The sequence below is a fragment of the Eschrichtius robustus genome, chromosome X (genome assembly GCF_028021215.1).
Source record: "Eschrichtius robustus isolate mEscRob2 chromosome X, mEscRob2.pri, whole genome shotgun sequence".
Lineage (NCBI taxonomy): Eukaryota > Metazoa > Chordata > Mammalia > Artiodactyla > Eschrichtiidae > Eschrichtius > Eschrichtius robustus.
In genome coordinates, this window is record NC_090845.1 from 134,475,606 (window position 1) to 134,498,694 (window position 23,089).

At 55.4% G+C, this 23,089-nt stretch overlaps 1 protein-coding gene across 3 annotated transcripts in view; it reads right to left on the reverse strand.

Moving 5' to 3' along the window:
* Positions 1–69: 69 nt before the first annotated feature.
* PDZD4 (PDZ domain containing 4) overlaps positions 70–23,089 on the reverse strand; it is a 28,717-nt gene continuing 5,697 nt past the window's right edge. The window contains exons 2-8 of one of the 3 annotated variants that reach the window (XM_068533168.1): positions 5,101–5,336; positions 3,904–3,994; positions 3,392–3,490; positions 2,712–2,774; positions 2,157–2,258; positions 1,807–1,917; positions 70–1,620 (exon numbers count right to left, since the gene is read on the reverse strand). In XM_068533168.1, the coding sequence (XP_068389269.1) occupies positions 70–1,620; positions 1,807–1,917; positions 2,157–2,258; positions 2,712–2,774; positions 3,392–3,490; positions 3,904–3,994; positions 5,101–5,336 (2,253 nt within the window). Of the gene's footprint in view, positions 1,621–1,806; positions 1,918–2,156; positions 2,259–2,711; positions 2,775–3,391; positions 3,491–3,903; positions 3,995–5,082; positions 5,337–23,089 lie in introns of all 3 variants that reach the window. The other 2 variants (XM_068533167.1, XM_068533169.1) reach the window with 2 other exon arrangements.

Genomic DNA, 23,089 nt, shown 5'->3' on the forward strand with positions numbered 1-23,089 from the left:
ACGGGGTCCCGGCAGGCTCAGTGGCCCTGGGCCAGGGCGGAGGACCCGTGCCCTGGAGCACAGCCGGGCTCAGACGGTGGTGACGGAGAGCAGAGGGTTGTAGACGCGCTTCCCGTCGGCCGAGCGCGTGCCGTGGGCCAGCATCTCCTGGATGGTGATCCAGTTGTCCAGGATCTTCTTGCTCCGCTTCTTCATGGTTTTGCGGTGGCTCAGCGCGATGATGTTGAGCTCAGCCCTGCTGTCGCCGCTCTGCTCCCTCAGGCACTCGAGGCGGCTCTGCAGCATGAACTCGCGCCGCCTCCGCTGCTCCCGGGCCCGGAGCAGGTGCTGCTTCCGCTCCTCCTTGCTCCAGTAGCGGCCCATCTTCATCTCGCTCACCGCGTCGTCGTCGGTGGTCATGCCGCTGCGCTCCTCCCGGATCTTCAGGGCCCGGGCTTTCAGGAGGCGGTCCCGCACCGGCCGCTTGGCCACGTAGCGGGTCCCGTCGCTGCGCACCTTGACCTTCCACTCCATGCGGGGCGCTTCGGTGGCCGCCGCCGCCGCCGCCCCACCCACCCGAGGGCCACTGGCCAAACTCAAGGCGCCGTGGCCCAGCTCTTCCAGACCGCGCGGCGGGGCCAGCTGCACGCAGCTGTGGTAGCGCTCGCCCTCCTGGCCCTGGCCGCGGTGGCGCCGCGACAGGTAAGGGCTGCCTTCGGGGCCCACGTGCTCCAGGGTCACCCCCGTCTTGGGGCCGCGGCGGACCCGCTCCTCCGAGCGCTGTCTCCGGCCCACCTCGGGATCCCGGGAGAGGGATCGGAACTTGGCGGGACTCCCCTGCGGAGGGGCAGCCTTGGGGTGGGCGGCGACAGGGTGTCCGGAGGGGGTCCGGTTCAGGTTGGAGTTGCCCCCGGCGGTCGCCCGCCTCAGGGGGCTCTCGGGCAGGGGCTCCGCCAGCAGCGGGGTGCTGCGGCAGCTCTCACCCGTGTTGTAGGCGCTGGTGCTGTCCTTGTCCGACTTCTCAGGCAGCTCGGAGATGTCAGACAGCTCGTGCTTCTTGGGCTCGCCGGCCCCCAGGTCGTAGAGGCTCTCCTCCTCCAGCAGCCAGGCCTTCATGCAGCGCTCACGCAGCTGTTGCATCTTCTGCGCCCGCAGGATGTTGCGGCACTTGAACTCCAGGTGCCGCAGCTCCTCCTCCAGCACAGCCATCTCGTGGCCCACGCTCTCGTTGCGGTTGACATCCAGGGCGCCGTTGCCGCCGGCAGCCCGGGGAAAGAGGAGGCCCAGGGGGTTGCCATTCTCCAGGTGGCACTTGATCTCCAGCAGCTCGCGGTAGCGCTCGTACTCCTCATCCGTGAGGCCCGGCACGTCGACGCCACCCAGCCCCGCGCCCTCGGCCAGCAGGGAGTCCATGCTAAAGTGGAAGTCGCGGCTCTGCAGGGCGTCCCCTTGCAGGCCAAACTTGCGCAGGGGCCCGGGCGTGTTGGCGGTACTCAGGGGCTCGTCCCCCAGCAGGTCGTGCTCGGAGCTCTCCTCGTTGCGCGTGCTCTCATCCGTCCGGCCCACCCCACTGTCCAGCTCCTGGCTGTTGCTCAAGCCTGGGCCCGCATCAGGGGCCCCTTTCTCCTCTTCGTTTCCAAGCTGGAGCTGGAAGATGAGCCCCGCTCAGTCTGGGACCCACCAGTGGGGGCGCCGTCGGGGGGAGGATGGAGATCGGAAGGGCTTTCGGGTCTGGTCCATCTCCCGCAGCCCCCCAAGCCCCTCCTCCTTCTGCCCTCCTGCCCACCCTCCCCGCCCTCCCCACCACCGCCCTTCCTCCTTCCTCACCTGCTGGGCAGGGGGGGATTTCAGCTTCCGTGCCCGCAGGTCCCCCTCGTTCTCAGAGCCACAATCGTCCAGGAAGTCGTCCCGGTCACTGTCCTTCCACCGCTTCGCCAGCTGCAGAGACAGGCCCGTGCTGTCCCCACTGCCTTAAGGGCCTCCGCAGACAATGACCCCGCTTGCGTCGAGGTCCCAGCCCACTCAGCCATCAGAGGCCACAAAGGGAAATGGGCCCCGGACGCCCCCACGCCCTCCACCAGTGCCAGGTTGTTGGCATGTTTGTGCCCTAGTCGGCAGCTTTCAAGACAGAAAGCCCCATGTCAGGGGACCCAGGACACCCTACCGGGCACACACACCTGGCTCTCAGGCCGGGCCACCAGCAGGGAGATGTTGGTATTCTCCTCCTGGCTCAGGATGGCCACTGCCTCTTCCCGGTTCTGGACGTCCACACCATTTATCTGTGGCAGGCCAAGGGACAATCAACGAGGACACCAGGGCTGGCTCTGGGGCAGGCTCCAGTTGAGCTACAGGGGTCCCCTCGCAGGGAGCTCCGAAGCGAGCACCCTGGGCCAGGACAGGCTCTCGAGCGCTGGCAGGATGGAGACAAGTGGAAGGTGCCGGGGGCGAAGACAGCCTGGCCCACACAAGAGCGCACGTGCTCAGAGGGCGGCGTGGAGCAGGACACATGCTCACGTCTGGGGCACGGAGGGACAGGCTGCTAAGGGGCCCGAGCAGAGACGCCAGCAGAACCCACGGGCATACGGGAGCCACCCGCGTGGTTGTGCAGGAGGCAGATGAGTCCTAGCCCTGGTTTCAGGCATGGCGGGATGCCCGGCATCAGGCTGGGCTCTGAGCAGGAGAGAGCTAGAATTGGCTAAGGAGAGCTGGCGGGGCCTGCCTGCCCTGCTCACCTGGATGATGCGGTCTCCCTCGCGGATGCGGCCGTCTTTGGCTGCGATGCTGTTGGGATTCACCTGCAAGGCACGCGCATCGTGGGGACTCGGCCCCCTCCCTAAGGTGCCCGTCTGGTAGGAAGGGGCAGCCTTGCCTCAGAGGCCCCAGTGTGAACGGAGGGCTGATTTTTTGAGCATGGCAAAGTATGGGAAAGTACCCAGCACCTGCCAGACGGGTGGCGGAGAAGAACCCCTGTGATTACCAGGAGGGCTCCTGAAGGACGTGGCGGGAGAACAAAGCCTGGCCGGACCACATCCTGCCTTACCCCGCAAGGCCCCACTGTTCCACTACGGGCACAGGTCTCCTGGGGACGACTGCCTGGCTGGGCACACACCGAAGCCACTGGCTGCCCTGGCCTCGCCGGCTGGCAGCCTCCCTGTGACGCTAAGCTGGCTCCTTATGGGCCGCCTCAGAGCCCTGGGCAGCGTGGCAAGGCTGTGGGGATAGGATGGCACGGGAGTCTTCGTGTGCCGCACCCTGCCTGCCTCAGCGCCTGCCACCGTGGTGCCCCGGCCCCCTCATAGGTGCTGTACAGATGGGCACCCCCAAGTCCAGCTGTCACGTCCCAGCACACAGGAAGGCGCACGGAGCTCCACTGCCTTCTAGAAGATCCCAACCCCCCGTCCTGCCTTCATACCTCTCCAACATAGATGCCCAGGTCCTCCTCGTCATCCGTGCGGTAACAGACCATCAGGCCCAGCTTGTCCCGGTGGCTGGTTTTATACAGCTCCACCTCCTGCCACAAGGGGGATGGACAAACAGAGGGAGAAGCTGCAGGGACGGCAGCCTCGGCCCAGCCTCACCCCCCGGACCGTGTCGCCTGAGCTGAGTTTCCAAAGGTCTCTCTTACCATCCCAAATGGCACGTGTGTCCTGTGGTGTCCCCTACCAGGAAATGCCCAAGACACACACAGGACACACAGGACGCACAGCGTACAGACACGCGTGGGACACAGACTCACCAACACACACTGACAGAGGGACCTCACCCGTGCCCTCCCCAACTCAGCCCAATTTGGCCCTTGAGCCCTTGAGCCACGCGTGGGAAAGGGCCGCGAGGCCCAGCCGCCTGGGGGTTCAGGAGCCAGGCCTGAGCTGGGCTACAGACAGACGTCCCGGGGCTGGCGCCCAAGGCTGGCCACCAGCTCACCTCATACTCCAGCTCATCCATACGGTCTGCCTCCTGTGGGCCGCCCTCCATGAACTCCGCCGGGTCATAATACTCATGGCTGATGGGGGGGCTGCCCAGGAGAAGCGGGGCGTCAGGCCAGCCATCTGCTCCCCTCCCTCCCTAGCCCCGGCTCCCAGTGAGCTCAGCATGGAGCCCTGCTCTGGGTGCAGTCTCGGGAGGCGGCGGCCCAGCTACCTCTTCTGCACCCCCTCCTTCTGAGCTACATGCATCTATGCAAAGAGCGGGAATACTTCTTGAACAGGAGTGTGAGGGCATCTGCACCGAGGACCCAGGCATGCCTAGCTCTCCCCGCCCCGCCCTGTCCCATCCCATCCCACCACATCCTGTCCGCTAGCTCAGACTCCTCTAACCATGCCAGCCAGCAGGGACCGACTTCTCCAAACTGCGGATGCCCCTCCCACCTGGCACTGGCCCCACTCATGCAGTGCCCCCAGGAGTTATCCAGGCCCTGGAGGATTGCTGGGGAGCGGAAGAGGGCCCAGTCTCTCTCCGGGGGCGGCCCTCCTTGCCCCGAGGCTAAGCTTGGCTACTGCCAGCCCCAGGCCTACCTCTGTGGAGGAGGGGATCCCGGGACGACCTCCCTGCCGCCCGGGGTGAGTCTAGCGAAATGAGTCAGCGCTCACACAGTCGTGAGCCACGAGGCCCGGATGAGAGGCCCTTCTTCCGAGCGGGCCAAAGAAAGACGCCGAAGAGATGGAGAGAGTTCAGAGCAGGGAGAGGAATGGGACAGACAAGGATGCGAGAAGGTTCAAGGGCTGATGCCTGTGAGGCAGAAGACGATGGGGCGGCAGAGGAGGAGGAAGGATGGAGGAGGAGGAGCCGAGGACCTCAGCCTTCCGGCTGCAAAGGTCCCGGGACGGTCCTCCCTCGGCCCTGGGGGTAGATGCAGTGGGGAGCCTGCGTGTCAGGACCCCCAGGCCCATTCACCAGCTGGTGTCCAGCCAGAGGCTAGAGGCCCGGAGATTCCTGAGCCCTGGAGGCCAAGGAGCCTGCTTCCTGCCCGGGGGCAGCCAGTCGGGGTCTCCCTGCCACGCCCAGAGCTGCGACAGTGTGGCCTCTGGGTGGCATGGGGCAGCCGCCCCAGGTGGTTTGCCCTCTCTGGAGGCAGGGCCCGGGGCCCTCCTGAGGGCGACTCACAGCTCAGACGGGACGTACGGCTCCAGGATGACCATGGGCGGAGTGGGTGGGCGCAGCTTGCCCAGCGCCATGATATGCTCGAAGGTGATGTCGGTCTGAGTGCCACTGTCCACCAGCTGCAGGTCGTGGGAGGAGCCATCCCCCCGGAGGCGGGGACTGCGTCTCAGCACCTGGATCACCAGGGGCTCCTTGGAGGCACGCAGGGCCTCCAGGGTCTGCTCCTGAGACAGCTTGGAGAGCTCCTTCCCGTTCACCTGCGGCAGAGACATGACATGTCCCCGTGAGGACCCGCTGAGGCCCTGCTTACCCCTGGGCACCCTCATTCCAGGTGAACCCCACTTCTCAGCCCTGCCCCCGCATGGTGCCACGCCCTGAGGGCCGGGGAGCCTCGCCCTAGATCCCCTTCGGCCGTCCTCCTCCTTCAAGCAGCACTGAGGCCAGAGCTGGTGTGAGAAGATCACGGGGAGCCCCCTTGGCAATGACTGAGCATCTGCTGGGATCATCCAACATATCAAGGTGGGAGGGAGACCTTGACTCCCTTCTGCCGACAGGAGTCAGTCAACAAATGGGTTCAGGTGGGAGAGTCCGGAAGAGCAAGAAGGCTCAGAGGACAGGGTCTCTGTCCTCAAGGCAGCAACGACTCACCACAGAGAAAAGGCCAACACACACCGAGCCTAAGAGAGGTGCTGAGGAAGTGGCCCTTACAAGACCACTGTTGTCCCAGTCTTCAATTCTCACAGTGCCACCCCCTCCCCGGGAGTCTCCGGAGAAGGGGTTCTTCACAGAGATGCCCAATGCAATTGCAAAATCATGTCTTCCGGGCTGCAAGGAACAGGCCAGCCCTGGATGTCGTTCCAGGAAGACGGGCTGTCAAAGGAAAGCACAAGGAGTCCTAGGGACCCCTGGCCAGCCAGTGGCTCCTCTGATTCATGGAACCCAAATAATCACCTTGCTGCTACTTGGTTATGTCCTTGTAGATAGTAGTTTCAGTTTTTATGTTCCCCTCTCTGTAATCTTCACATGGTCAGAAAAGATTTTTTTAATCAGGTTTGTCTAATTATAAAAAAAGACAGTTTCGTTGTAGAACATTTGAAAAATACAGAAAACCATAAGGAAGAAAACAAAAATCACCCACCATCTCAGGGACGTAAAAGCTGTGAATGTGTTGGCATATTTCATTCTTGCTCTTTTTTCGATTTGTGACTGCAGGCGCCCCAAGGCCTGGAGCACGCCAGCCTGCGCATGGACCATCCGTTGTGTGTTGGCTTGGTCCCTACTGTCCATCACTAGTGGTTTTCAATTTTATTATAAAGAAGGTTGCAGAGACACATTTTTTGTATGTTCTGTACCTATTTTCTACGTATATCTTTGTGTAATCTATGGTTGCTATGTTAGAGAAATTTTCCAAAAGTGGAATTATTGGATCAAAGGGTATCAAGGAAACAGCTTGTCAGCCAAGAAGGTATTAGTTGTAAGAATATGGTCAGCACAGCCCAAGAGGATCAGGACAGCCGGAGAGGCTGCAGTTATAAAGGGAAGAGGGAATGGAGGCCGCGGGGCTGAGTGCATGGGAGAAAAGGGCTGGCTGCTGATGTGTACTTGGGGAGGCATGTGAAGGGCGGACTGGCAAAGGCCGGGCACCAAGGGAATGTGAGGACTGGCCTTGAAGCCCTTAGCAGAGCCAAAACTGTCAAGAAATGCTTGAGGCAGCATTAAACACAGCCAGTATCGACCTTTCAATGGAACAAACTTACAACTAAATGAACTTTATTAAAAACAAAGGCAAAAGCAAACATGCATGTTCCTTATATAAACACCAATATTTAGCATTTAACTCAACCCTCACGATTCACTAAGAAAAGGAAATTCAATAAAGTCGGGCAGATGTGACTACAGGAAAAACTACCTCCAATGAATCTGGCTGCTTTCAGAACTTTGGATAAAAGAGAAGTCAGTTTTACTGAAACCATTTCCTCTAAGATCAAGAACAAGACAAAGTTGTCCACTCTCACCACTACTATTCAACATAGTTTTGGAAGTTTTAGCCACAGCAATCAGAGAAGAAAAAGAAATAAAAGGAATCCAAGTTGGAAAAGAAGAAGTAAAACTGTCACTGTTTTCAGACGACATGATACTATACATAGAGAATCCTAAAGATGCTACCAGAAAACTACTAGAGCTAATCAATGAATTTGGTAAAGTAGCAGGATACAAAATTAATGCACAGAAATCTCTTGCATTCCTATACACTAATGATGAAAAATCTGAAAGAGAAATTAAGGAAACACTTCCATTTCCCACTGCAACAAAAAGAATAAAATACCTAGGAATAAACCTACCTAAGGAGACAAAAGACCTGTATGCAGAAAACTATAAGACACTGATGAAAGAAATTAAAGGTGATACAAACAGATGGAGAGATATACCATGTTCTTGGATTGGAAGAATCAACATTGTGAAAATGACTATACTACCCAAAGCAATCTACAGATACCATGCAACCCCTATCAAACTACCAATGGCATTTATCACAGAACTAGAACAAAAAATTTCACCATTTGTATGGAAACACAAAAGGCCCCGAATAGCCAAAGCAATCTTGAGAAAGAAAAATGGAGCTGGAGGAATCAGGCTACTGGACTTCAGACTATACTACAAAGCTACAGTCATCAAGACAGTATGGTACTGGCACAAAAAAACAGAAATATAGATCAATGGAACACGATAGAAAGCCCAGAGATAAACCCATGCACATATGGTCACCTTATCTTTGATAAAGGAGGCAAGAATATACAATGGAGAAAAGACAGCCTCTTCAGTAAGTGGTGCAGGGAAAACTGGACAGCTACATGTAAAAGAATGAAATTAGAACACTCCTTAACACCATACACAAAAATAAACTCAAAATGGATTAAAGACCTAAATGTAAGGCCAGACACTATAAAACTCTTAGAGGAAAACATAGGCAGAACACTCTATGACATACATCACAGCAAGATGCTTTTTGACCCACCTCCTAGAGAAATGGAAATAAAAACAAAAATAAACAAATGGGACCTAATGAAACTTAAAAGCTTTTGCACAGCAAAGGAAACCATAAACAAGACGAAAAGACAACCCTCAGAATGGGAGAAAATATTTGCAAATGAAGCAACTGACAAAGGATTAATCTCCAAAATTTACAAGCAGCTCATGCAGCTCAATATCAAAAAAGCAAACAACCCAATCCAAAAATGGGCAGAAGACCTAAACAGACATTTCTCCAAAGAAGATATACAGATTGCCAACAAACACAGGAAAGGATGCTCAACATCATTAATCATTAGAGAAATGCAAATCAAAACTACAATGAGGGGCTTCCCTGATGGCACAGTGGTTAAGAATCCGCCTGCCAATGCAGGGGACACGGGTTCAAGCCCTGGTCCGGGAAGATCCCACATGCCGTGGAGCAACTAAGCCCGTGCGCCACAACTACTGAGCTTGCGCTCTAGAGCCCGCGAGCCACAACTACTGAGCCCGTGTGCCACAACTACTGAAGCCCGCGCGCCTAGAGCCCATGCTCCGCAACAAGGGAAGCCACCACAATGAGAAGCCTGCGTGCCACAACAAAGAGTCGCCCCTGCTCGCTGCAACTAGAGAAAGCCTGTGCGCAGCAACGAAGACCCAAAGCAGCCAAAAAAAAAAAAAAAAAAAAAAAAACTACAATGAGGTATATCACCTCACACCAGTCAGAATGGCCATCATCAAAAAATCTACAAACAATAAATGCTGGAGAGGGTGTGGAGAAAAGGGAACCCTCTTGCACTGTTGGTGGGAATGTAAATTGATACAGCCACTATGGGGAACGGTATGGAGGTTCCTTAAAAAACTAAAAATAGAACTACCATACGACCCAGCAGCAATCCCACTACTGGGCATATACCCAGAGAAAACCATAATTCAAAAAGAGTCATGTACCACAATGTTCATTGCAGCTCTATTTACAATAGCCAGGACATGGAAGCAACCTAAGTGTCCATCGACAGATGAATGGATAAAGAAGATGTGGCACATATATACAATGGAATATTACTCAGCCATAAAAAGAAACGAAATTGAGTTATTTGTAGTGAGGTGGATGGACATAGAGTCTGTCATACCGAGTGAAGTAAGTCAGAAAGAGAAAAACAAATACCGTATGCTAACACATATATATGTAATCTAAAGAAAAAATGGTTCTGAAGAACCTAGGGGCAGGACAGGAATAAAGACGCAGACGTAGAGAATGGACTTGAGGACACGGGGAGGGGGAAGGGTAAGCTGGGACGAAGGGAGAGAGTGGCATGGACATATATACACTACCAAATGTAAAAGAGATAGCTAGTGGGAAGCAGCCGCATAGCACAGGGAGATCAGCTCGGTGCTTTGTGACCACCTAGAGGGGTGGGATAGGGAGGGTGGGAGGGAGATGCATGAGGGAGGGGATATGGGGATATATGTATATGTATAGCTGATTCACTTTGTTATAAAGCAGAAACTAACACACCATTGTAAAGCAATTATACTCCAATAAAGATGTTAAAAAAAAAGAGAGAAGTCAGTTTTTGAAATAAAAAGCCAAATATAGATGGTGACCATCATCATAAATATTTTCTTGTTTTTAATCCTAGAGTGACTATCTTTTGTATCTTAAACTACCATGTTTCTTCAGTCCCTTGGAATACTTACTAAAGAATCTCATTGTGTGAACTTTAAAAAAATAAATAAATAAAAATAAAAATAAAAACAAAGGCAATGAGTCCTCCAAGCTCATGGCTTTCTAATTATTTTACTACACTTTTATCTGGTCTAGTGTGTCTGGAAGGAGACACACCATAGGGCGGTGTGCGACTGCGCATGTCTTCCCATCCCCGCGTTCAGTGACATCGGGCTGGTGGCCATGGTAGGCGTATTTACACCACGGAAATCGACAAAGTCTCCAAACGAGGGCTTTGGGTTTCAGAACATTTACCGGCTCCCCACTGCCCTTAAGTCAAGGGCTCCTGTAAGAAGCAGAAGGGCCAAGGGCCGAGAGCTGTGCTAAGGATCTTTGACCGGGGTTGGTGGGGGGCGGGGGGCGTTTCGCATTTTCACTATGTGCAGTGGGACGCTCAGGTGACACTGGGAAACACAGGGATGTATTTCTCCCTGGAAATGTTACCCAGCAGCAGCGTTGCTATGGAAAATGGGCCCAGGCAGTGGGAGGGGAGTGCAGGGTGGTCTGGGATGTCAAGAGGGGGATGGGCACACACACCACAGAGCAGATCGAGGCCACCGGAGTGATGCCCCTGACAGCCCAGCAGCCTTCCCCTTGACCCACGTGGTGCTGAGCAGAGGCAGACCTCTGGGTGTGGAGGCTTGGAGCTCCTGGGCCACTCCTGCAGAGAGCGCCTGGGGCTCCTTCAGCCTCCTCTCTCCTCCTCAGCAGTCACGATGGGCCCCAAGAGCTAATGAAGGTGTGTGGGACCAGGACAGGTAAGACAGGAGCCCTCCCAGAAAGGGTGAAGGCTACCAACAAGATGGGAAATGCGGGGCAACGGGCAAGGCGGTGCGGGCCCAGGCACACGGTAAGGATCCAGTGTTCTGCCCCTTCTCGTCCTCACTCACCCTACGGCCATGAAGAAGAGAAAGACTCGCGTGCACCGGCAAAGCCACCGTTCAAATGGCCCGGCTCCAGTCCCAAAATGCCTGAACCCAAGCCAGCTTCCCTTCAGAGTCCCCCTCAAGCTAAGGCCACTGTCTACACATGCCGGGGGGCACTCCCCACCTACCCGGCTGCCACTGCTCTAAACCCACACCAAGCAATTCAAAGTAGATCCAAGTCTTAAACAGACCGAGCTTTAAAACTACCTCGGAGGCGAGAGAACAGTGTCTTTATGATGCTGAGATAGAGAAGCAATTCTTTCTTTTTTTTTTTTGGCCATGCCTCACGGCATGCAGGATCTTAGTTCCCCGACCAGGGATCGAACCTGGGCCCTGGCAGTGAAAGCAGCCGTGAAAGCGCCGAATCCTAACCACTGGACGGCCAGGGAATTCCCTTAAGACAAAACGTGGGCAAACAAGAATGGAAAAGATAAATTTGACTATGTTAAAATGTAAAACTTCTGGACAACAAAAGACGCCATACCTACAGTGAAAAGATAGGACAGACTAAGAGAAGATCCTTACAAATGCACAGAACTGATACAGGATTACCCAGAATAAAGAATTCCTACAAAGCACTGGGAAAATACAGACCTCAGTAGGGAAACGGGCATTCCAGGAAAAGGAAGCCTGAACCCACCCATAAGCTTGAATTGATGCCCCTTCGGGACGCTGGGAAGCGAGCAGCGTCACCCTAATAGCTGAGCGCTAGAAAGAGCCGAGGGTCTGCCGTCGGTAGAATGGCTCCAAAGATTGTGGTATCGTCATACATGTGGTTTGTGACGACACGCCTGCTTATGAATAGCACACGTAGTAGAAAATGTGCCTCAGAATGACAAACCTGAATCCCCACGGACAGAGAAGGGGAGGAATGGGGTCAGGGGTGGGAAGAACACCGAGGCCAACAAGGCCCACATCGAGGCTGGGTGGCAGTACACGCGCGTGCCGACATCATTTTTGATGCTTATACTTTCCCAAACTCAGGAAATATTCCAGAACATCTCCACGTGGAGGGGCAGCCAGGGGGAGGGAGGCCAGCTGGGGAGCTCTTGCTGCCGTCACCCATTAGGATGTGGAATGGGTGAGACTTGGGGACGTGGGGGCACAGAGGTTTCTGGCCTGGGTGGCTATAATACTGGCAAGGGTGCCATTACTATTCTTACTAATAATAGCTACAAACCAATAATAGTAGCTACCATTTACTAACGGGCGACAGTGTCCCATTCTGCTCTGACTGCTTTACGGCCAGTACTATGAAACAGGCACTAAGAGTATGTCCACCTCACAGCTGAGGAAACTGGGGAGGTTAAGGGATTCACCCGGACAGGCCCACCACGGTCAGCATCTCAGGCTGGTGAGGGGCAGGGAGCGGGCTCAGCCGGGACAGCTTCGAGAAGCCCCCTCCTTGCTGTATATATAGTAGGGGCTGGGGCCGTGTGGGGGGTGGGTACCCTTGGGGGGAAGGGTGGGGAGGAGTGGGGTGAGAAGGCGGGGCTTCGGCTGAGGTGGGGGGCTCTGGGCAGGTGGTCTGGGTAGGGGCATGGGCTGTGGTGGGATGGCTTGGTGGCAGTGGGGGTAGGTCTAGGACCCTGCGTTGGACTCTCTTCCTCTTGCAGAGGGTCTTCTCCACCCCCTCCCCTCGCCACCTTCCCCCTAAGCACTCCAGCCAAGCTTATTCATTTCTGGGCTCCCTACCCCCGCCCTCGGCACTCTCCTGCCCCCTCACACACCCTCCTTCTTGCTGCTTGGACACCTGCTCTTCCCCTCCTGCCCCCCTCCTGTCACCCACACTCACTTAAGGCCTAGCGACCACCCAGGGAGAATGCTGAGCAGGGGGTCTGAGGGTGACTCGCCTTCCATCAGGCTCTGGAGGCCGCCCGAAGGCCTGGCCGGATACACTCACACCACACCTCGCGTGGACCTGGGCTCAGCTTCACCAGGAGCCCTTCTAGTTCAGGGAGAGCAAATACTTGCTCGCTGAGCCCATGGTCAGGAAAATCGATTCGAAGATGCTGCCCAAGGGGGCCGCCCTGTGGACCGAAGCTCCAACCCGGACCCAGCTGGGCTGGAAGTCGCTTTGCTTCCACTGAGGACTCTGCAGAAAGGTGCCCTTGCTTTGCCAGGGGGGCGGGGACCTGCGCCTCAGAGGCGCCTCTTTGCCCAGGTGGCCCTCCCCCTCCCCTCGCTGAGGGCCTGATTCCCGTTTACCTGGAGATCCCTGCCCTGGAAGCAGCTGCGAGCCTGGGCTGGGGCGCGGGCTGGAGAGGTCCCTGGAGAAGCAGCCGCCTCCAGACTCCCCCGCACTGCGTCCCTTGCGCGGGCTGACCCCATCACAGACCACACACTCTCAGTCTGAACGTTACCCCAGAGCATAAAATGGTAAACTTGCTGGAGGAATCTGTCAATAACTATAAAGAACCTTGAAAATGTTCATCATACCCTTTGATCCAGTAAATTGACTCTAAGTAATAGATCCTAAAATAATCAGAATCGATATTACGTGAATCACAAGGATGCTCAGAGCAGCATTCATGGTTTTTTTTATTGTGGTAAAATACACCAAACGTAAAATTGACCATTTTAACCACTTTCAAGTGTACAATTCAGTGGCATTTGGTGCATTCACATAGCTGTGCAATCATCACATCTATTTAATTCCAGGACATTTTCATCCCCTCAAAAGGAGACCCCATGCCCATTCTCTCCAAATTCACCCCAGCCCCTGGCACTCACCAATCTCCTTTCTTTGCCTCTAGACATTTCATAAGTGGAATTCTACAACAGGTGGTCCGATGTGTCTGGCATCTTTCCTCAAGCATGTTTTCTAGGTCCATCCACATTACAGCCGGCATCAGTACTTCATTCCTCTTATGGCTGAGTAATACTCCATCATATTCCAAACTATTGCATTGTGCGGACAGACCGTTGATCCCTCAACAGACATTGATTTGCTTCTACCTTTTGGCAATTGTGAATCACGCTGCGGTGAACATTTGTGTACAAGTTTTTGAGTCCCTGTTTTCAAATCTTTGGGGCTATATGGTCATTCTACATTTAACTTATTGAGATACCAGCATTATTTTTAATGCCCAAAAATTTACAACAGTCTTAAGCACAAGTGTCTGCCTCGAGACTTCCCTGGTGGTCCAGCAGTTAAGACTCTGCGCTCCCAATGTGAGGGGCCCGGGTTCAATCCCTGATCAGGGAACTAGATCCCGCATGCCGCAACTAAAGATCCCACATGCTGCAGCTGAGACCCAGCGCAGCCAAATAAATAAATAAATATTTTTTTAAAAAAAGGTGTCTGCCTCATCGAAGTGTACAGCTGCTCTACCAGAGTCTTCCAATAACAAGCCTGTTTCTGAAAAAAGATATAAAATGGCATGTGAACTATGATGATTGCCATGTAAAGTATATGTTTATGGAAAAAGACTGGGAAAGAATATAAAAAAACATTGTTTGAAGGAAATGGAAATCTGAGAATTTGCTTTTTTCCAAACTTTATATACCATGGCTAAATTGTTTTTTGAAAAAATGTTTACAAACTTCAAAAAAAATAGCATTGGTGACCCAGTTCTGAGAGCGTGGATCTCAGCACGTGGGAGGCAGCTGACGGGTGAAGGCGAGGAGGGAGGTGTGAGCCCACGGAGGCTTCATGCTGCCACAAGTGTGCCAGCTCAGAGGGTGCACGGGGGCTCACGGGGCTTTGAAAACTATTTGGAATGGATGTGCCCGTTATGTATATTCATTGGTACGTGCGTAAGTATCAATTATCACACAATATTTTCTTTAAAGACTGGAAGGAGGGACTTCCCTGGTGGGGCAGTGGTTAAGAATCCACCTGCCAATGCGGGGATACAGGTTCGAGCCCTGGGCCGGGAAGATCCCACATGCCGCAGAGCAACTAAGCCCGTAAGCCACAACTACTGAGGCTGCGCTCTAGAGCCCGCGAGCCACAGCTACTGAGCCTGCGCTCTAGAGCCCGCGAGCCACAACTACTGAGCCCGCGTGCTACAACTACTGAAGCCCACGAGCCACAACTACTGAACCCACATGCCACAACTACTGAAGCCCGTGCGCCATGCTCTGCGACAAGAGAAGCCACCACAATGAGAAGCCTGCGCACCTCAACAAAGAGTAGACCCCTCTCACCTCAACTAAAGCCCACATGCAGCAACAAAGACGCAACACAGCCAAAATAAATAAATAAATTGAAAAAAAAAAAAAAAGGAGTTAGTTAGGACTGAAAGCTGAGCACCAGTGACCATCCCAGCCATTCCCTCAGCTTTGGGTTGTCTCTTACTTTTTTATTATTTTTTAAAATTTATTTATTTATTTGGGGCTGCGTTGGGTCTTTCTCTGGGCTATTTAGCGTTCCAAAAGGAAGGGACCAAAGAGGGTAACAGTGGGATTCCCCACAAAAACAGCCCAGGTACTTCACCCTACAATGAAGCCCGTACTTGACAAGCCCATCCCTTCCAATAAGCTTTTTAGTATCCCATCCTTAAATATGAGATGACAACCAAGGCTCACTAAACATCTGAGGACACTCCAGCATGAAAGCATAAAAGATAAAGATCAAAACGAAGAAGAGAACAATTGGTGGGAAACAGGATTGTAAGGGATAGGAAATATTTTCTTAAAAACGCCTTAATTTCGGACTTCCCTGGTGGCACAGTGGTTAAGAATCCGCCTGCCAATGCAGGGGACACAGGTTTGAGCCCTGGTCCAGGAAGATCCCAAATGCCGTGGAGCAACTAAGCCCGCGTGCCACAACTACTGAGCCTGCGCTCTAGAGCCCGCGAACCACAACTACTGAGTCCACGTGCCACAACTACTGAAGCCCGCGCGCCTAGAGCCCATGCTCCGCAACAAGAGAAGCCACCGCAGTGAGAAGCCCGCGCACCGCAACGAAGAGTAGCCCCCCAAAGCCCACGTGCAGCAACGAAGACCCAATGCAGCCATAAATAAATAAATTAAAAAAAAATAAAACAATCTAGCCTGTGCTCTGTTCTGAGTTTTTCTCAGTTTCCCTGAGGCCCCAGGCTCGGGGGCTGTGGGCTGCTTTGGGCTCCTGCTCCTGGGCAGCCCTTGCAGGCGGTACAGCCTCTGGGCTCAGGCCCCTTGGGAGCGGTGGCGATGAAGTCACAGCAGACTTCACATCCAGATCCGATCTGAGGAAGCTCGGCACGTGCTTTCTGGCCCAGGTGTCCCCAAAATGGAAGGGGCAGCTCCCGGGAGCCTGGAGCCCCGGAGGGAATGACGGAGGCCAGACGGGGGCAGAGCCTTCACTCCAGGACCTCCGGCCTGGAAGGTGGCGGAGACGAGTCACAGCCTCCACTCCTAGGAGAGGTGGCCAGGAGGGCCCCACGCCCACCCCACAGAGCATCAGGAAGTTGGTTCTGCAAGGCTGGAGGAGGGCCTTGCCATGGGGCTGCCAGCTGGTCTCAGGCCTGGGACGGGACAGAGCAGACACCCTCCCGCCCCCCATTTCCCCCATGCCCCTCCCCGTCACACCCCCCCCACTGGCTCTAGGACTGCCTTTGCAGAGAGGGTTCTGTGGGTGGCCAAGGAGCGGGCCCTGAGCTCCCCCAGCCCAGCGTCTGAGCAGAGGACGGCAGGAGGCCCCTGGGTGTGCAGGCACTGACCTGCGAGGTGAGGTGCCAGCCTACCAGGCGGGGGAGCACAGCCAGCAGGCCCCCAGGTCTGCCCCAGAGGGAGGCCGTGCCCACCCCAGCCCCTCAAGGTAGGCCAGGCCCCGGGGCAAGGCCCCTCACACCGGCGGAGGGCAGGTGCCTGTGGCGGCGGGCAGTGAGGTGAGGGTGGGAGGGGTGCGGGAGAGGAGCCGGGACACAGCTGGCACACAGCTGGCACACAGCCGGCTCAGGGACCGGCTCAACCCAAGCTCCAAAGGAGGATTGTGAGGCAGTGTGGTGGGTACGCGAAGGCCTTTCGAACAATCCAGGGTGTCGGGGGGTGAGCAAGGAAGCAGAGGGCCCCCAGCGTCAGCGGCTGAACCCGGGCAGGGAGTCTGGGTGCCTGGGCCACTTGCCACCGCTCAGGCGCTGAGGGGGGCCCTGGGGGACACCCAGCCCCTTATCCCCAGGGGGCCGAGGACAAGGGATTCCTGGCACAAGCCCGTGCTGTGCTGTCTCCCCGGGGCTTCTCCAGGGATCAGAGGGACATGGGAGAATGAGCCCAGGAAGGGAGGGGGAGTGGGATTTCCTCCCCCCACCCCCACCATGCCGGGTTGCCCTTTCGGAAGCTGAGAGGCAGCCTGCTTCAAGCTGTGGGCAGAGGCTTGAGCCTGGTGGGATCCAGCACACAGCCCCTCCCGCAAGGGTCCTGGTTGGAAGGTAGGAGGGAAAGGGGGGGCAAGGCTGCAGCTCCAAGGGTCCACGGCAGAGACCAAGAGGTGAGGTCAGCACATGGGGTGTGGGCGCACCGTGACCCTTCCAGCCCCTGGTCAGCCAGGAACCACTGGAGGGAAGAGGGCATGTGTCCCCAAACAGGGCATTCGGGGACAGGCCCACTGCCGGCTCAGAGCCCAGCCTCACCCGGCACCGGCAGAACAGGAGGAACGACCTTGGGCAAGACAGACATGATCCCCACGTTGTTTGGGGAGACCAGTGCCGGGGCAGAAATGAGCGCACAGAGCCTTGAGTTTGGACGGGGGCTGCTTTAGACAGAACGCACAGGGACAGCCTCTCTGGTGACATTTGAACTGAGACCTGAAAGATGACAAGGAGCCAGCCATGCTAGGGACTTCGGAGGACATTGCAGGCAGTGCTAAGCCCTAGGATGGGAGGACTTAGCGCTTGCTGGAGAATAAGGCACGTAGGGGACAGGGCGGAGGCAGGGGACAGACCGGCAGACAACTGCAATGGCTCAGCTCAGGGGGTGGTAGTGGAGATGGGGCTGCCACGAGCTGCTGCTGAGCTGGGGAAAATGACCAAGGAACCGTGAGGGAGGAGGGGCACCTAACAAGCACAAGAGAAGATGCTCAACGTCACTCATCACGAGGGAAATGCAAATCAAAACCACAATGAGATATCCCCTCGCACCCACTAGGATGACTGAAATAAAAACACAGAAGATAACAGCTGATGAGGATATGGAGAAATTCAACTCTCACACACTGCTTGTAGGAATGTCAACAGCAGTGGACGTGGAAAACTGTCTAGAGTTCCCAGATGACCCAGCAGTACCACAAGAATTGAAAACAGGCACCCAAACAAAAACTTGTACACAAATGTTCATAGCAGCACTATCCTTTTTTTTTTTTTTTTTTGGCCACCCCGCGCAGCTTGCAGGATCTTATTTCCTCGACCAGGGATCGAACCTGGGCCCCAGCAGTGAAAGTGCTCAGTCCTAACCACTGGACCGCCAGGGAATTCCCAGCAGCACTATTCTTTTTTTTTTTTTTTTTTTTTTTATGTTTGGCTGCGTTGGGTATTCGTTGCTGCGCGCGGGCTTTCTCTACTTGCGGCGAGCGAGGGCTACTCTTTGTTGCGGTGTGTGGGCTTCTCATTGCGGTGGCTTCTCTTTGTTGCGGAGAATGGGCTCTAGGCGCGCGGGCTTCAGTAGCTGTGGCACGCGGGCTCTAGAGTGCAGGCTCAGTAGTTGTGGCGCACGGGCTTAGTTGCTCCGCGGCATGTGGGACCTTCCCGGACCAGGGCTCGACCCCATGTCCCTTGCATTGGCAGGTGGACTCTTAACCACTGCGCCACCAGGGAAGTCCAGCAGCACTATTCTTAATAGCCAGAATTTGGAAGCAACCTACATTGTCCACCAACAGATGGATAAACATAATGTGGTAACATCCACCCAGTGGATTATTCCACCATATAAAGGAATGGAGTCCTGCTACATGCTACAACGTGGATGAAAACAGCCCAGCTGAGTGGGAGAAGGCAGGCACAAAAGGCCATGTACTGTATGATTGCAGAACGGGCAAATCCATAGGGACAGGAAGTAGATGAGTGGTTGCCAGGGGCTGGGGAACGGGAGAATGGGGACTGGCTGCTTAATGGTGTGAAGTTCCCTTCTGAGATGATGAACGTGTCCAGGAACTAGCTGGTGGTGACAACTGCGCCACACCGTGAATGTACTCAGTGTCACTAATGGCAAACTTGATGTCATATATCTTTTCCCACAATAAAAAATTAAAACTGCTGCCCGGATCCCGAGACCACCGGTGCCCTTACAGAGGTGAAGACCACTGGAAAAGACACAGGGGTGGGGGGAGGGGCGGGGCCTGCGGAACTTGTTCAATCAATGCAAATCTTTACCTCTGATTTGAAGTTCCTGAGACCTGCAGACATCCCCAGTGTCCCACTCCGCTTACCCGTATCCCAAACCAAGCCACCAAACCAGGTGTCATATGACCACTGCTACTGAATTCAAGCAGGGATTGATTGTTCTTGACTTAAAATCATGAGATGGAGGCTATCACCTGGGGATTGAGTGTAGCAGAGGATAAGAGGCCCAAGGAGGACCCTAAGGCACCCTGACACTGAGCAGTTGAGGAGACACAGAGCTTAAGTCAGCCAGAGAGAAGGAAAGCTAAGGAGGGAGTCTGGGCAAGACTGCACCAAGGACCGGGAGGATGGATTGGATCAGGATGCAGAAGGGTACTCAGGATTTGCTAAAAGGGGGCAATGGGGAGGGCGACGCCCAGCCGACCTATATAGATAGACTCAGCCTTTGGGAGCTTTTGCAGAGAATGGGGTGGAAGCGCCTTGGGGCTGTGGCTTGGGGCTGTGGGAGAGCGCTACGTTTGGGTTTTACCAGGTCAGACGCCTGAGAGCGACTGAAAGCTGGATGGGAAAGGTAGGTTCAGAGGAGGAAAAAATTTTAAATGCCAAAGAAAGCGAGGGAAAGACCTGCAGAAGGTACGGCAATATTGAGGGAAAGACCTGCAGAAGGTACAGCAATATTGAGGGAAAGACCTGCAGAAGGTACGGCAATATTGGGAATAAGCGAGGGGAACACGGGGGCAGGAGGGAGGGACACGGGGGGGGGCGCAGCAGAAGGGATATCGGTGTCAGGTGAGACATGGGGGCTGACTAGGGGGACATGCGGGCAAGAGGGGACTCGCGGACAAGGGGTCAGGCCAGAGCAACGCAGGAAGCTCGGCGGGCAGTCGCGCTCCCGCAGGGGCCCGGTGGGCGACGCGGCGGCGCCCGGGGAGGCGCGGGGCGGGGCCCAGGCTCGCTCGTCCCGCCTCCCCGGGCGCGGAGCCGCAGACAAAGAGCGCGCGGCGGCGGCGGCGGCGCGAGCTAGGCTGGCCGCCCGTTGGCCGCGTCTCCGGCGCCAGCAGCCGGCGCAGCCCGACCGACCGGCGCGAGTCCTCCGCCCCCACCACTCCGCCCCCGCTCCCGGCCGGGGCGGGTCTCCGGACCCCGCTCTAGGGGGCCTGGCGCGACCGGGCCGGAGGCTCCGGGTGGGAGGTCCTCGCCGTACTTCCCAAATGCTCTGATCGGGAATCTCTGAGCGGCGAGAAGAGGGAGGGCAGGCTGAGAAAAGAGCCCTGGCCCGGGTGACTGGGGGTCCCGCGGGCCCCACGGCTCCCCGGGAGGTCTAGGGACCTCCCCTTTCACCCAGGGTAACGCGAGGGGGAGGGGTTAACGACACAATTCGAGGGGCGCCCACGGTTGGGGTGAGTCTCCCAGCCCCACCCTGCGGATTGGGAGACCTAGGCTAGGCGAGAACACAGACCGGAAGCTAGCCTCTGCCCTGGCGCCCCGTGCCACGCGCTCTCAGCCCTGCCGTCGCGAGTGTCCAGGGAACACCTGGGACGCAGCCGCGTCTGGCTCAGCGGGACAGAGAAAGGAGAAGCCAGCCAGGCTCTGTGCGCTCCCATCTTTTCAGTGGCCCAGCAGAAGTCCTCATTCATGTGTTCCCATCTCTGGAGCTTAAAAATTGTCAACCCACAGGAACGTTGGCGCATCTGACCGTGGACATCTGCATTCCCCTCACCCAGCTCTCCCCGGGAGTGCACATTCCACCGCACCTACTCCCTCCTCTCTACACACACGTTCCCAAGCAAAATGCTGGCACCAACGCTCTCCACACACACACCCCCGCCCCCGCCCCCGCCCCACCCCGGGAAGCCGCGACACCCTTAATGTGCTCAGGGATTTAACACTGACACAGCACCCCTGCATCTCTCCAATTGTACTGCTAATGCCCTTAGAGCTGTTTTTTTTTCTTCTTTTTTTTTCAGATCCAGGATCCAATCAAGGATCACACACTTGGTCATTAGGTCTCTAGTCTCCTGTAATCTAGAACAAACTATGCATTTTAAAAAAAAAAACCTTTCATGACACTGACCTCTTGGAAGAGTCTAGGGCACTCGCCTTGTAGAAAGTCCCAGTCTGGATCTGCCCGCTTCCTTCCTGGTTAGATTCAGCTTAGGTGTTTTGAGGACAGCACGGCCCAGGGCAGGCTCTGTCCTTCTCCCTCCCCGCACAGGGCGAGGAGGGGCAGGGGGCCGGGCTGCCCACCGTTAGGGAGGCTCGGTTTGATCACCTGGTGTCTCCCTTGTAAAGTTGCATTTTCCCTCCCTAATGCACAAGTAATCTGGGTGACACCTTGAGACCCAGTGACTATCTTTTCCCCAGCAACCTTTATCTAATGGTTTTACCATCCAAGGATGACCCCCAACTGGATGAATTGCATTGGTGGCTGCAGAATGCCTTAATTTGTTAGAATTCTAGCAGGGACACAGCACTACATGCCAACATGTGACTGGCCCAGTGAATGGCATGCCCCCAGTTGAGGCTGCCTGGACAAGCCATACCATCCACCCCCAGAGCTCTGTGCCCACTCTTGCTGCCCAGGGGCAGGAGCGAGAGAAGGAAGAAGCACAGGAAGCCTTCATCTCAAAGGACTTTTTAGTAGTTTGGGGCTGGTGTGTGTGTCTGGGTACCCATGTGAGCTGCCTGTAGGTTGGTAAGGATGTGGGTGATGGGAAGAGGCTCAGTGAGCTGCACGTAGCCTGGAAGAACAGATTATGTCCCTTGGGGGCCCACCTGGGCAATTATCCCTGGAAATTGATTTGATAGGTGTGAGGTGAGGCCTCCCCCCTCTTATTTGTGATAAACTCACTTCCTAGGTGATATTGACATAATCTGGGGCTTCACTGATTTATCCCGGGTCCTGAGCGAGGTCCTAGCTACTCAAAGTGTAGTCGGAGGACCAGCAGCATGGACATCCCCTGGGAGGTTGTGAGTAACGCAGAATCCCAGGCCCCACCCTGGACCTGCTCAAGCAGATCCTGCATTTTAACAAGGGCCTCAGGGTAGAGTCGTGCTGGCCCAGAGCACCCCCTTGAGGAAGCAGGGCGGACTTGCACACACCTGGACAGGATTCAGACCACAGGCAAGTGAGTGCTTCGAAGGGTCTCTCCTCCCCGCTCTCACTCCACAAAGGGCAGTGGGTGGGTGGTGCCCATCCGGGGCAAGCGGAAATCTGATCCACCTGCCCTGGCCCCCCTGCCTTTCCAGGGAAGAGCAGGCCTCTCAGGCACCTCTGAAGTCCTGCCTGGAGAGACAGGCTGGGAATGAGGGATGCCCCACATGCGGCCAGTATGGAAAAGCAAAGAACTTCCTGAGGTCATCATTAAGATCAGTCTTTGGGTGTGTGCTCACAGCTTCCCAGGCACCTTGGATGATAATGGGAAACCTCCTCCCACGCCCCCACCTCTGGGCTAACCTGGCTGGCCCAAAGGCAAGCTCCCCGGGCTCGCAGTAATCAAAATGGTATCTTTTATGGAGTGCTTTTCATTTCCACCGCTCAAAGCAAGCATGAGGAAGAGACAGATTGCACTACAAAGAGGGGAGACGCCTGTCACACCCAAAGCCAGCTCTGAGCCCCAGCTTCTCAATCTTTCTTCTCTTGACTTGGCTCACGTGCAAAAGGACCAAATGTGCCTCCACCTTGGCATGTGTCCATCGCCTAAGTAATCTTATACGTTACACTTCACAACTCAGGGCGCCTCTGTTTTTCTCCCCCTTCTTTCTTATTAGAAAAACCCTCAAAATAATATTGGACATTCTCCTGTCACTGAACATTAATTGTGACATGTTCATGAGGAATGCCTTCTCCATCCAATTTCCACGCCTTAACGCCTGACCAAATGGCCTGATGGCAGCAACTCCACCCCCACCCAAATGAGATCCCAGGGGACCCAGTGCCGCTTATTTCCCAATGGCAATGACCCCGGGAGGCAGGCGTTCTTTATTCCCATAGAGCAGGTGAAAGAAACTGAGGCACTGAGCCAGTGAGCCATTCAGTGTCCCCACACCACACTGTCTTCCCTGGCAGGGATCCTGAAGTAGAA